Below are 13,939 nucleotides of genomic sequence, written 5' to 3'. Positions count from 1 at the left end.
GTTTCACCGTGTTAGCCAGGATGGTCTCGATCTCCTGACCTCGTGAACCCCCCTCAGCCTCCCAAAGTGCTGGGATTACAGGCATGAGCCACCGTGCCTGGCCCCTAAACCTGGTTTTAAAATCAAAATTACATGGGCTTCAGAATCCGTTTTTTGGTTTGTTTTTTGTTTTTTATATAGGATCTCACTCTGTCACCAGGCTGGAGTGCCAGAATCTGTCTTTCTAACAAGCGTCTGCTGAGAATTAGTGTAGTCAGTCCTGGTTTAGCCTTTTGACAACCAGTACTGTGGACTGGGTCTGCTTTTTTGTACAGCACTTTATCTAGTTTCTTGTCTGGAATTAACCCCTTTGTGATCCAGGGAGCTAAGAATGGTATGTAGACCTCTACCAGGGGTGTTCCCATTGTGTTTTATTGGTTTAGAAAAAAAAAAAATGTAGCCCTTAAGTCTTTGGCTGAGGAAGGAACTGGAGGGATGACGGTTAAAAGGAAATCTGAGTTTATCCCTGCCTTCATGGTAGTTGGTCTTAATTACATTTTGAATGTCTTTGGGGAATAGGTAAAGTAATAAGGGGAATTTTACTAGGTGGTCACCACCCTCGGGAAGGGCTTAATCCCATTTTGAGTACTCTTGTTGGGCTCCCTCCTGGTCAAGCCCTTTTACCCTCCCTAATTTGATTATTTCATTGCACTTCCCTGTAGACTCTGGTTCCTTCCTCTCTAAACCTTTGTCATAAGGATAAGTATGCAACTTGCCAGTGTTCAGTAGATCCAACACTGGAGTTGGGTCTGTTAGTAGAAACAGGCTTCATTAATTTTTGCCAGGCTCTGGAATGGAGGGAGTTTCATATCAGACTTGTAGTGGGCTTGATTCAGAAAGAAGGGTGGCTGAGTAGGTGAGTGAGCATAGTATGGCCTCTCCCTCTGTGCCAACTTCTCTGTCCCTGCTGCCTCAGTGTACCTGCCAGCCTTTTTGCACCAAAGGTCATTTGTCTGTGATGGCCTTGGAATGGGAGCAGAATTCACCTTGATGTTTTTTCTCCCCTAGATACACATATGAAGACTATAAGAACACTGCAGAATGGCTTCTGTCTCACACTAAGCACCGACCTCAAGTTGCAATAATCTGTGGTTCTGGATTAGGAGGTCTGACAGATAAATTAACTCAGGCCCAGATCTTTGACTACAGTGAAATCCCCAACTTTCCCCGAAGTACAGGTACTGGCAAGTGAAAGCGGGGAATGGGGCTGAGGGATGTTATTGGGATTCTGTGGGACACAACCAAGGAGGCCAACGTTTCTACTCCTTGACCTAGCATTTCGCTGAAGACAAATATTGTAAGAGAGGAGAAAAGCCCACCGTGAGTCAGAATGACTCAGGAGATTCCTCTAGCAGACATCCCACAAGAGACAGGGCATGTGTGTGTCAGTGGACTGAGACTAAGACTTAGAAGAGGGCCAGGTGACAGGGGCCAAGTAAAGGGCAAGGGTCATTTATTTGGTTTACTTAATTTCTCAAATAACTAACTTCTGTTGGTTTATTTATTAATTTTTAAGATTTCTTTCTTCTTTTCCCTGGAGAGTTAAGAATTTTTTTTAAGACCTGATGGCAGGAAAAGACCTTTAATAGCTGTTTTTTAAACCCTTTGAAACAAGACTTGGAGAGCAGAGGGGGAAGGTGTGGGAAACATTAAGAGAGGGTGAATGAAGGGCATACTTCTTTAAGGGAGATAGCAGTGACGTTGGCTCCATTGGCCACTCCTACCCCCAGTGAGAAGGGCACTGCATTAAATGATAAGGGGGTTAATTTTTTTAAGCTTATCAACATGTTTATTTTTTATACGCCACTTGGGTTTCCTATGTCAACTTTATTACTGTTTTTGTTTCATTTTGTTTTTTTGCACAAGCTCCTCTATCTTTGAGAATTCCTCAGCTCTTCCTCTTGGTTCTGGTCCCTCTCCCATTCCCTAAGGGATAGGTTGACCATCTATTAGAAGAGATTGCCAGATAAGGGAATGGTAATAATGGTTGTTATGTCGGTGGGGAGTTATCTTTGCACTCCCACGCACCCCTACATGGACATGTGTTCCCGTAGGACTGTTCTATGGGTCATAAGGAAAGAGACTTGCATGTGTTCAAATTCGTTTCCCCTAGTTTAGTAGTCTCTTCTTTAGGAAGCCAGAGTAAGTATACTATGAGCTTGCTTGCTGGACTGAGGAGGTAGGTAATTAACTTAGGGCAATATATAAGAATACATGTTTTGAGAACTTTGAAAAATTTGAAGAGGTCTATAATTACTGCATCACTTTTTTTTTTTTTGAAAAGGAGTCTCACTCTGTCACCCAGGCTCAAGTGCAGTGGTGTGATCTCAACTCACTGCAACCTCCACCTCCCAAGTTCAAGTGATTCTCCCACCTCAGCCTCCTGAGTAGCTGGGATTACAGGCATGTGCCACCACACCCAGCTAATTTTTGTATTTTTAGTAGAGATGGGTTTTCACCATGTTGGCCAGGGTGGTCTTAAACTCCTGACCTCTTGATCCACCTGTCTTGGCCTCCCAAAGTGCTGAGATTACAGTGGTGAGGCACCTCACCTGGCCTATTGTTTATTTTAATTTTTATAGATTCACAGGGGTACAATGCAGTTTTGTTATATGGATATACTGCATGGTGGTGAAGTCTGTGCTTTAGTGTAACCATCACCTGAGCAGTGAACATTGTACTCATTAGGTAATTTCTCATCCCTCATCCCCCTCCCACTTTCTCACTTCCGAGTCCCCAGTGTCTATTATTTCTGTAGGTCCATATGTATACATTTGGCTCCCACTTATAAGTGACAGCATGTGGTATTGAACCTTCCATTTCTGAGTATCTACTTTTTTTTACTCACTTTTTACTCTCTGGCAGTATGGCTTGTATTATCTTGAAATTTCTTTAAAAAGGCCTTCCTTCTTTGTATGTTCATGCTGAACATCCTTACCCCATATCTCTAATCTCAGGTTGTACTTCTATAATTATGAGTAATGCCTAGGTCTCCCACCAGACTTAAACTTTCTGAAAGCGGAGATAATAATGAGTCTTTTACTTAATTATATCCTAACATTTTGAGCAGAGCGAGTAACTCACAGTAGGTGCTCAATGGATATGTGTTGCATGAAAGTATAATCCCATTCATTTCTCTTTCTTTTTTGTATACAGTGCCAGGTCACGTTGGCCGACTGGTGTTTGGGTTCCTGAATGACAGAGCCTGTGTGATAATGCAGGGCAGGTTCCATATGTATGAAGGGTACTCGCTCTGGAAGGTAAATCAGGGGACTAGGCTGGTTGGATCTGGAAGAGGCAGGAGAAAACTATCTAGCCTCTTTCACTACCTAGCTATCTGGGCTAGGTGGATTTTTGGTCCCCTCCTTCCTTTTCTTTCATGATGTATATCATGCATTTCCGTGTAGCTGGATTGATGAAATTTTGTCAAATTTTTTTCTGATCTTTTGTTTCGAAGGTGACATTCCCAGTGAGGGTTTTCCACCTTCTGGGTGTGGACACCCTGGTGGTCACCAATGCAGCAGGAGGGCTGAACCCCAAGTTTGAGGTTGGAGATATCATGCTGATCCGTGACCATATCAACCTACCTGGTTTCAGTGGTCAGAACCCTCTCAGAGGGCCCAATGATGAAAGGTATGTATCTTACTCTGTTTTTTCCAGATGGGTAGGATTTAAGGACTTCTCTAGGAGCCTTGGGAGAATTTTTAAAATTCCATTTATGTGAGATAATTCAACCTGTGTCCTAGGTTTGGAGTTCGTTTCCCTGCCATGTCTGATGCCTACGACCGGACTATGAGGCAGACGGCTCTCAGTATGTGGAAACAAATGGGAGAGCAACGTGAGCTACAGGAAGGCACCTATGTGATGCTGGCAGGCCCCAGCTTTGAGACTGTGGCAGAATCTCGTCTGCTGCAGAAGCTGGGAGCAGATGCTGTTGGTGAGAAGGGGAATTTGGCTGGAGGCTTGAAGAGAGAGGGACTTAGCAAAATGGGAATGGGAAGGAGTAGGAGATAACAGGACTCATTGGATTGAGAGGATCTGATTTCAGAAAAGGGTGAATTAAACTGACTTCTTGAAATACAAAGTGGTGAGATTTGGTGTAGCATCAAATCTCCTTACGAAGCACCAAGGGGTTAACAGCTGCAGTGCTAATGAATGACCTATCCATGATTTGATGTTTTTTTTTTTTTGAGATGGTGTCTCGCTCTGTCGCCCAGGCTGGACTGCAGTGGCATAATCTTGGCTTACTGCAACCTCCGCCTCCCAGGTTCTAACAATTCTCATGCCTCAGCCTTCCAAGTAGCTGGGATTACAGACGTGTGCCACCAAACCCAGTTAATTTTTGTATTTTTAGTAGAGACGAGGTTTCACCATATTGGCCAGGCTGGTCCTTGAACTTGTGATCTCAGGTGATCCGCCCATCTAGGCCTCCTAACATGCTGGCATTACAGGCATGACCCACTGCACGTGGCCAATTTGATGACTGTTTCTAAGAATTCTAAAAAATTCACTATAGCCACCTTCTGTACCTCCAGCTGTAAGATGGAACTCTATCATTAGGATTGACTTCAAAATTGCCACAAATACAGAAATGAAGCATTGCATTGGTGATTTTAAGAAATGTGTATTTATTTTAGGCAATACAGAAGAACATACCTCAATAATAATTTAGTTGCTTCTTTGGATTTTAGGTGGGACCTTGCTCTGTTGCCAAGAGTGGAGTGCAGTGGCACCATCTCTAGCTTACTGCAGTTCTAGCTGCCTGGACTCAAACAATCCTCCCACCTCAGCCTCCTGAGTAGCTAGGACCACAGGCATACACTACCACACCTGGCTAATTTTACTTATTTTTTTTATTTTTTATTTTTTTATTATACTTTAAGTTCTAGGGTACATGTGCATAGCGTGCAGGTTTGTTACATATGTATACTTGTGCCATGTTGGTGTGCTGCACCCATCAACTCGTCAGCACCCATCAATTCATCATTTATATCAGGTATAACTCCCCAATGCAATCCCACCCCTCTCCCCCCAATTTTACTTATTTTTTGAACCAAGGTCTCGCTATGTTGCCCAGGCTGGTTTCAGACTCCTGGGCTCAAGACATCCTTCTGCTTTGGCCTCCCAAAGTGCTGGGATTACAGGTGTGAACCGCTGCACCTGGCCATCTTTGGATGTTTTTTGAGATTTTTAATTCTTGTTGAAAGTGAGTCTAAAGGGCAAGGAAAAGAGTTATTTGAGGATCCTGACAGTTGGTTTCCATCTTTTTCACCATCAATCTTTCTCACCATCAGGCATGAGTACAGTACCAGAAGTTATCGTTGCACGGCACTGTGGACTTCGAGTTTTCGGCTTCTCACTCATCACCAACAAGGTCATCATGGATTATGAAAGCCTGGAGAAGGCCAACCACGAAGAAGTATTAGCGGCTGGCAAACAAGCTGCACAGAAATTGGAACAGTTGGTCTCCATTCTTATGGCCAGCATTCCACTCCCTGACAAAGCCAGTTGACCTGCCCTGGAGTGGTCTGGCGTCTTTCACGCAAGTTCCAAGTAGCTGCTACCTTCTTTGACCCCTTGCTGGAGTCATGTGCCTCTGTCCTTAGGTTGTAGCAGAAAGGAAAAGATTTCTGTCCTTCACCTTTCCCACTTTCTTCCACTAGACCCTTCTAGTGCCAGATTCTCTTCTCACAGCTGGGATCACAGGTGTGAGCATAGTGAGACGTTGGCGCTACAAAATAAAGCTGTTCTCATTTCTGTTCTTTCTTATACAAGAGCTGGAGCCCATGCCCTACCATGCATCTGTGGAGGTGCCCAGGATTTGACTTGGGCCTTAGAACTTTGCACAGCAGCTGCTACTAGCTTTTTGAGATAATACATTCCTGGGGGCTCTGTTCTGCCTTATCTAAATCACCAGAGACCAAACAAGGACTAACCCAATACCTCTTGGACTTTATTTAATGTCATAATGTTGTCAGAATAAAGAGAAAGATGAAATAGTTTCATTTTTTGTGTAACTTGGGATGAGGCTGAGGCACAGGAGAAGATTGACATGAAAGGATGTGAGACCACATGTCTTGTGTGACTATCTGCTTCTCAGACAAGTAATTAGGAACTGAGATGAGATAGTATGTGAGTGTAGCAAAGGATGAAGAAGGGCAAAATGATGAAAGGTGAGAAAGAGGTTATGAGATGGTAAGGAAAAGTTAACTTCTGGCACTTGATGGCCACATCCGTCAGGCTAGTCCTTCCTCTCTCCCTTGCCTTCTGATTGTTTCATTTCCTGTCTATTTGATCATAGCTGAATCAGTTCACTGATTAGCCTCTTCCTTAGTTCCCGCTTCCTTACCAAAGCCCTAATTATATTTCCTCTTGTTTGCCTTTTCTCTCCTACTCTTCTCTAACGTCCGTAACCACACTCTCCATTCACTCCATTCTGACAAGGCAGTGGCAAACGCCTGTCTGCTGTCAGCCATTCTGTTGTTCATTGGATTGCTGCCAGCCCCAGGCAAACCTGTGAAGTTTATTCACACTCTGCTTCTCTTTGAGCGTCTGCTTCTGTCCTTCCACTTCCTTTCTGGGCTCCAGTCTTTCTCTTCACTTGGTCAGAACCTCCCTGTGATACTGTATCCAGGCATTTCCCCCTTGTTGGCTCACTGCACTATTATCTTTGCTTATCAACTTGCATTCAGCTGCCTGGCATGTTTCAAAACCACACTGCCCTCCCAGGCCTGTGTGCCTTTTGAGAAAGACCAGTCTGGATGAGTCTCTAGTAGTGACAACATTTTAGTTGTTAGTGGTATAATACAGAAGAGATACTTTGCACAGGCTGCTTTGGAGAACTTTCAAATTATCCTTTGTTTGGTTAACTGACCTACTTAACTGCCCAACACAAAGAAAAAGCATCTTGGAGTGGCTCTGTCTCTTGTTTTGATACAGGGTCTCACTCTGTCACCCAGGCTGCAGTGCGGTGCTGTGATCTCAGTTCACTGCAACCTCTGTCACTCAGGCTTAAGTGATCCTCTCGCCTCAGCCTCCTGAGTAGCTGGGACCACAGGTGCATGCCACCACATCTGGCTAATTTTTGTATTTTTTGGTAGAAATGGAGTTTCGTCATGTGGCTGAGGCTGGTCTCAAACTCCTGGCTTCAAGCAATCCTCCTGCTTTGGCCTACCAAGGTGCTAGGATTACCAGAGTGAGCCATCCTCCTGGCCTTGCCCTACAATCTTAAGATTCATTTACAAGGTCACTGTTGTATAACGCTTGTACAAAATGAGTACAAAGTCACATGTGGGAGCTCAAAGGAGGGACTGATTGTATACACCCAACAGTGAGAATTGGGTAGATTAGGGAAAATTTTTTTTTCTTTTTTTCTTTTGCTTAAAGTGATGGATACTTAGGTAAAGTTTTATAGAAAACTTTGAGACTAGTCTTGAAGGATGAAGCAGGGGAAGAGGATTTCACATCAGGATGAGCCAAAGCAGAGCTGCAAAAAGTACTAGGCATGTTCATGAATCATAGTCACAACTGGTGTGACTAGATCAGGACATGAAAGGCTCTAGTGAGACAGGCAGAAAGGTAACTGGTTTGAGGAGAGCTGCATTTGGTACTTGGCTTTCCTACCCCAATCTGTCTCTTGGTCAGACTGACCAGGAATCAGAATGGGGCCATCTGAAAAATATGTCCTAGAGATAATTGAGTGGAATGTTTAAGAGCATTGTAATCTTTTTAGATTTAGTAAGTAGATTTACTAAATTCATATTTATATGAAGACATAATATTCAGTCTCTTTTCTTTTCTGTTTTTTTGAGACGGAGTCTCACTGTGTCGCCCAGGCTGGAGTGCAGTGGCACAATCTTGGCTTGCTGCAAACTCTGCTTTCCGGATTCATGCCATTCTCCTGCCTCAGCCTCCCAAGTAGCTGGGACTACAGGTGCCTGCAACCACACCCGGCTAATTTTTTGTATTTTTTAAGTAGAGACGGGGTTTCTCTGTGTTAGCCAGGATGGTCATGATCTCCTGACCTCCTCGTGATCTGCCTGCCTCAGCCTCCCAAAGAGCTGGGATTACAGGTGTGGGCCGCCGCGCCCAGCCTATTCAGTTTCTTTTTTAAAAATAGCTGTATTGAGATAAAATTTACATACCATAGAATTCACCCATTTAAGGTGTGCAATTCAATGGTCTTTTGTGTATTCATAAATAAGCACAATTATTACCAGTTATTTTGAGATCATTTCATCACTTCAAAGGGAAACCTTATCTGCTTCCCCATAGCCCCAAACAACCATTGATCTACCTTCTGTGTCTATAGATTTCACTATGTTGGTCTTTCACACTAATGAAATTAGACTTTTGTTGCTGGCTTCTTTCACTTAGCATAATGTTTTCAAGATTCATCCAAGCTGTAGCATGTATCAGTACTTAATTCCTTTTTGTGACCAAGTAATGTTCTATGGCATGGATACACCACATTTTGTTTATCAAGTATCTGATTTTAAAAAGCCAACCAGTCCAGCCAAAGCTGAATATATCAGTTTAGGATTGTAGGATACGAGCACACAGTGAAGGGAAGTAGGTGTGGGAGGGCTTCCCAGAGAAAAGACATTCTTGAAAAAAACTGGTGATGATACCATTTGTTTCTGGAGGGGCCTGCAGAATGCCTGCAAAATAGATTGATTTTATTGAATCTCATGGTAGATGTCCAAACACGTTGAAGTCAGGCTTGTTTTCTTGACCCTATCATGATCATCTTTATTAGCACCAATAAGTATTCATTAATCATGTATTAATGTAGAGAACATTGTCCTAAAAACCAAAATGTAAGTTGGTATAAGATGAAGTGCCTGTAGTCTAGATGTGAGATAAGATGTATGCATGAAAAAGAAATAACTAGGCTGAGTTATTTGAGTCCCTTACAGCTGCTAAAGACTATTACTAGTCTCTTCAAATGTTATATTGTCATTGTTTAGAATCAGCTTTTTTGACTGAACTGAGGAAGAGGGCCTAATTTTTTAAAAAAGGAATACAGTAATGTGTGAAAAGTAGTGTATGCTAAGTGTCGATGATGGTATGTGCTACAGATTTCAGAGAAGAGGACCATCACCAGAGTTGGGGAGTAGGAAAGGATTGATGAGACATTATTTAGGCCTTACAGAAATGCCAGGCATGGTGGTTTATGCCTATAATCACATATACCAGGTGGGAGATTTACTTGAGCACAGGAGTTTGAAGCTGGAGTGGGCTTTATGATTGTGGCACTGCACTCTAAGTGAGAGAGTTAAGACTCCATCTTTGGAAAAAAAAAAAAAAAGGTAGGTTAAGAGGACATAGCAGAGAGCATTACATACAGATGAATCCAGGAATGTTTAATCATTTAACAAATTGAAATAGTTAAGATGAAGAAATAAATGGGAGTATGGGCAGTAAGGTAGAGAGGAGCTCTGATTCCAGGCTCAAGAGTAGGACCTTAGGGCCGGGCGCCGTGGCTCACACCTGTATCTCAGCACTTTGGGAGGCCAAGTTGGGCGGATCGCTTGAGCCCAGAAGTTCAAGACCAAGTTCAGGACCAGCCTGGGCAAATGGGGAAACCTTGTCTCTAAAAAAAATACAAAAATTAGCTGGATGTGGTGGTGGATGCCTGTGGTCCCCGCCACTTGGGAGGCTGAGGTGGGAGGATTGCTTGAGTTGGGGAGGCTGAGCCTTCAGTGAGCCATGATGGAGCCACTGCACTCCAGCCTCAGCAACAGAGCGAGACCCTGTTCTCTAAAAAGCAAAACAAAACAAAAGAGTAAGACCTTATTTTCTAAGCAAGATGGCCAGCCTTTGATGGTTTTTAAACTAAGGACTGGTAGGTGAAAATTGCACTGTAGCATTTTGGTGGATAGAAGCCTGACTAAAAGAGAGGCTTGTTTTGATAGTAGAATTACTTTCACCCAAAATTAACTGTATAGAATAGCATAATGATTGGTGTTAAGTATTTAATTTTTAGTCAGGTTGGGGTCTTCTGTAGCATTTTAAAGAATAAACTTGGCCAGGCACGGTGGCTCACGCCTGTAATCCCAGCACTTTGGGAGGCTAAGGCAGGCAGGTCACGAGGTCAGAAGATCGAGACCATCCTGGCTAACATGGTGAAACCCCGTTTCTACTAAAAATACAAAAAATTAGCTGGGCATGGTGGTGGGTACCTGTAGTCCCAGCTACTCAGGAGGCTGAGGCAGGAGAATGGCGTGAACCCAGGAGGTGGAGCTTGCAGTGAGCCGAGATGGCGCCACTGCACTCCAGCCTGGGTGACAGAGCGAGACTTTGTCTTGAAAAATAAAAATAAAATAAAATAAAAAAGAGTAAATTAGCCAGGCACAGTGGCTCATGCCTGTAATCCCAGCACTTTTTGAGACAAGACTAGGCAACATGGTGAGACTCTGTTTCTATAAAAAATTTAAAAATTAGCTAGGCATGGTGTTGCACACCTATAGTCCCAGCTATTCGAGAGGCTGAGATAGGAGGCTAGGAGGCTAGCTTGAGCCTGGGATATCAAGGCTGTAGTGAGCCGTGATCATACCACTGCACTCCAGCCTAGGTGACAGGGCAAGACTCTGTCACAAAAAAAAAAGAGTAAGCTGTTATAAAGTAAAATGTAAAGGCAAAAGTGCAAACAACTTAGAGATGAAAATATACACTTAAGTCAACAGTGTCTTTTTAATATAAAATTGTGAATAAGTATATAATCACATAGTTCAAAAATTAAGCAACATTAAATGTGTTTAGTGAGAACTCTCACCTCCATCCTGTTCTCACATGCCCTTCCTTCCCCACCCACTGGTAACCACTGTTATTAGTTTCTTTTGCATTCTTCCAGGATCTATATAAACATAAACAAATACAAATTCTATTTTTCTTCTCTTATTATAAACAGCACTTAGTATGTTATATATATTTTCTGTATCTTGCTATTTTATTTTAACATATCTTGGAGATCTTTTCACATCAGTGAGTTTGTGTGCTTTCTTGATGACTTACATCAATGCTGCCAAGGATATGTGTCTGTCACCTCCAGTTTTTTAGAAGCAAAGGAACAATATGGTCTTAATTTTTGCACCACTTCTCAGTTCGTTCGTTGATTACTAATAGGAATAGACACAAAGAGATAATGCCACCTGCTGCTCCTTTAAAGCAAGAAGGTGGGAAGAAGAGAGCTATTCATTTTGTGCTGTGCCTTCTGCCGAATTCGATTTGGCTTAGATTTGTGTTGCCTTTTTTTCTTGCAAATAGGCCCCTGATTTTCATAATGATGTTTTGTTTCTAAGGGACACCTTTGAACAAATACTGGTTATCTGCTTGGTTTTTCTGTTATTGTAAATTTGGATTTTAATAAAAATAGACATTTTCCTGTCTTTAATCAATTTGCCTAACTTTTAGTTTGGCATAAATTAGATTTGATATTCTTCTGGATTAATCTGAATTTGCTCTCTTGCTTTCAGGTCAAAGAACCCCTACCCCTCCACTGGGCTTTTACTTTCGCGTCCATTCTGAATTTGTTTGTTCATTCTAGAAAGCTGTTGTTTTATCTCACTTGCCATTGTTTTTTGTTTTTTGTTTTTTGTTTTCTTTCTTGTTCTCTTCCTCTTTTTGCTGTTACTCTTTTTAAAACACCATTTCACTTGCTAGCTACTTGATTTTGGCCTTGGTTTTCCCTTTTCCTCTTTTATTTTGAACTGTTTCTATCTGAGCTCCTGTTATAATTTATAATAAAAGGTTAGTAGAATATGGTGCTTGTCTTGTGTAGCCTGACCTGATCTAGTTCTACCAACTGTTCTTTCATCTGTCAGAGATTGTTTAAGGTCAATTCGGGTTCACAGTATTAATCTTTATTATTGTCTGCTTGTGTCGTCTCCCCCAAAATAATAATACATAGCTACCACCATTGTTACTGTTCCACTAATGTCATCAAAGCATGAAAATTATTTAATTGCGATCACAGGAATAAAGTTGACATTTGGCACAGTAGTTGTTTTTCATACGGTTGTTTTGCAGTGAGAAAGCTCTCACTCTGGACATCATAGATAAGATGTTATGGAGTCGGTAAAGTCCCTGAAAAGCAAAATTGAGTTATGCCTGAAATTTTTTGGGACGGCAGGTCATTAGATTTCCTTCGATGCTTACTTTGCCAAATTCCCCTCCCCTTCACAAATAGAAACAACTAGTATTAAAAAAGACAGAATTATGGTAAGAGTAATTTTGGATATTTTCTGTCAATCTGCCATTCTTTATGGTTGTCCAGCTTCTTCACTATTTGTTATCTACGGACTCTTCACTTCAGGATACACCATATGGCTGTTAGCTGGTCTCTCAAAGATATAGGAAACTGATCCCTGCTTCAGTTCCACAATACTGAGTTCAAGAATATTCTCAGACCAGGATATGCTGAGAGAGATGCCTTAGAGAACCAAACTGTTCTCTAAGACCCAGCGATAGTATTGTCATTATCTAACCCTTAGACACATGAAATACCTCTGCCCAAGGAGGGGCTCTAGGCAGATTCACCCTTGTTTACAAGCACAGATAGGCTGTATCGAGAGAGAATAAATTTCTGTAATCTTCTCACTCATTTAGGAGTTTTCTGTAATAATGCACACTTTTGGTGAAGATGTTGGAGTCAAGATGTACTTCTGTCTGAATTGGAGAATGTGTTCACTTTTCTGACTGAGCTGACTTTATGCCGTGCCCTTTGGATAAATAACCTTGTTTGATTTATATAACTGACATTGTGTCAGGTCTTGCTATCAATCTGTACCTAGTATTGACATTTGTAAATGTAATGGCCATTCAGTTTCTAGATAACCATAACATTTACTTGACAACTCTGTATTGCACTTATACTCATTCATTTTTTTTCTGCATTTGCTTTGAACTTTGTCCTTTTGATAATCAGATGTATTAAGCCTCATATAGAAATGCCAGGATGTGTGTGTGTATGTCTGTGTGTGTGCATATAATCCACAAACATATGTATACGTATATGCATATATGCAAAAACCAAAACTGACAATTTATAAACTGTCATCTGCATGAAACCTTGAAGAAGTTGAGCTTTTCAGCTTTTCAATGTTCCAGACAGGGCACCTATCAAGTGTATCTTTCTAGGCTGCTGAACAAGAAGAGATGAACATATGAGGAGGATACGTTTACTTGCTTACTCAACAAACGTTCTAGGGGTTAGGGATATGGAGAAGAAAAAGACAATGTTTCTACCTTCATGGTATTTACATTAAATTAGGGGAGTCAGACAACCAATAAATATAAATGTTTTTAAAAACCTAAGGTAATAATAAGTGTTAAGAAAAAAAATAAAGAGGATGGAAGGTAATAGACGAAGGAAAGGTAAATTAAAACTACAATGAGATTCCACTTCACACTCACTAAAATGACTATAATAAATAAGACACACATTAACAAATGTTGGTGAGGATGCAGAAAAACAAGAATCTTTTTAAATTGTGGAATTTCCATTTTCTGGTAGAAATGTAAAATGGTGTAGCCAGTTGGAAAACAATTTGTCAGTTTCTCAGAAGGCAAAGCACAAAACTACCATATGACCCAGCAATTCTACTTGTAGCTGTCTGCCTAAGAGAAATAAGAATATAACCACACAAACATACACAAATGTCCACAGCAACTTTTAAAATATTAAAGACTGGAAACATCCTAAATGCCCATCAACTGGTAAATGGATTAAAAAAAAATGTATATCTAGGCCGGGTGTGGTGGCTTGTGCCTGTAATCCCAGCACTTTGGGAGGCTGGGGCAGGTGGATCACTTGAGGCCAGGAGTGTAAGACCAGCCTGGCCAACATAGCAAAACTCTGTCTCTACTAAAAATACAAAAATTAGCCAGGCATGGTGGC

The 13,939-nt window shown here is 41.6% G+C and overlaps 1 protein-coding gene across 1 annotated transcript in view; it reads left to right on the top strand.

Moving 5' to 3' along the window:
* The window catches only part of PNP (purine nucleoside phosphorylase), a 7,897-nt gene extending 1,853 nt beyond the window's left edge, over positions 1 to 6,044 (top strand). The window contains exons 2-6 of the mRNA XM_011957910.1: positions 1,048 to 1,217; positions 3,196 to 3,299; positions 3,497 to 3,672; positions 3,786 to 3,976; positions 5,334 to 6,044. Of these exons, the coding sequence (XP_011813300.1) occupies positions 1,048 to 1,217; positions 3,196 to 3,299; positions 3,497 to 3,672; positions 3,786 to 3,976; positions 5,334 to 5,551 (859 nt within the window). The 3' untranslated portion in view covers positions 5,552 to 6,044. The remainder of the gene's footprint in view (positions 1 to 1,047; positions 1,218 to 3,195; positions 3,300 to 3,496; positions 3,673 to 3,785; positions 3,977 to 5,333) is intronic.
* The last annotated feature ends 7,895 nt before the right edge of the window (positions 6,045 to 13,939 follow it).

This window comes from Colobus angolensis, unplaced genomic scaffold (genome assembly GCF_000951035.1).
Source record: "Colobus angolensis palliatus isolate OR3802 unplaced genomic scaffold, Cang.pa_1.0 Scaffold451, whole genome shotgun sequence".
NCBI classification, from domain to species: domain Eukaryota; kingdom Metazoa; phylum Chordata; class Mammalia; order Primates; family Cercopithecidae; genus Colobus; species Colobus angolensis.
This window is presented reverse-complemented; position numbering and strand designations above follow the sequence as displayed.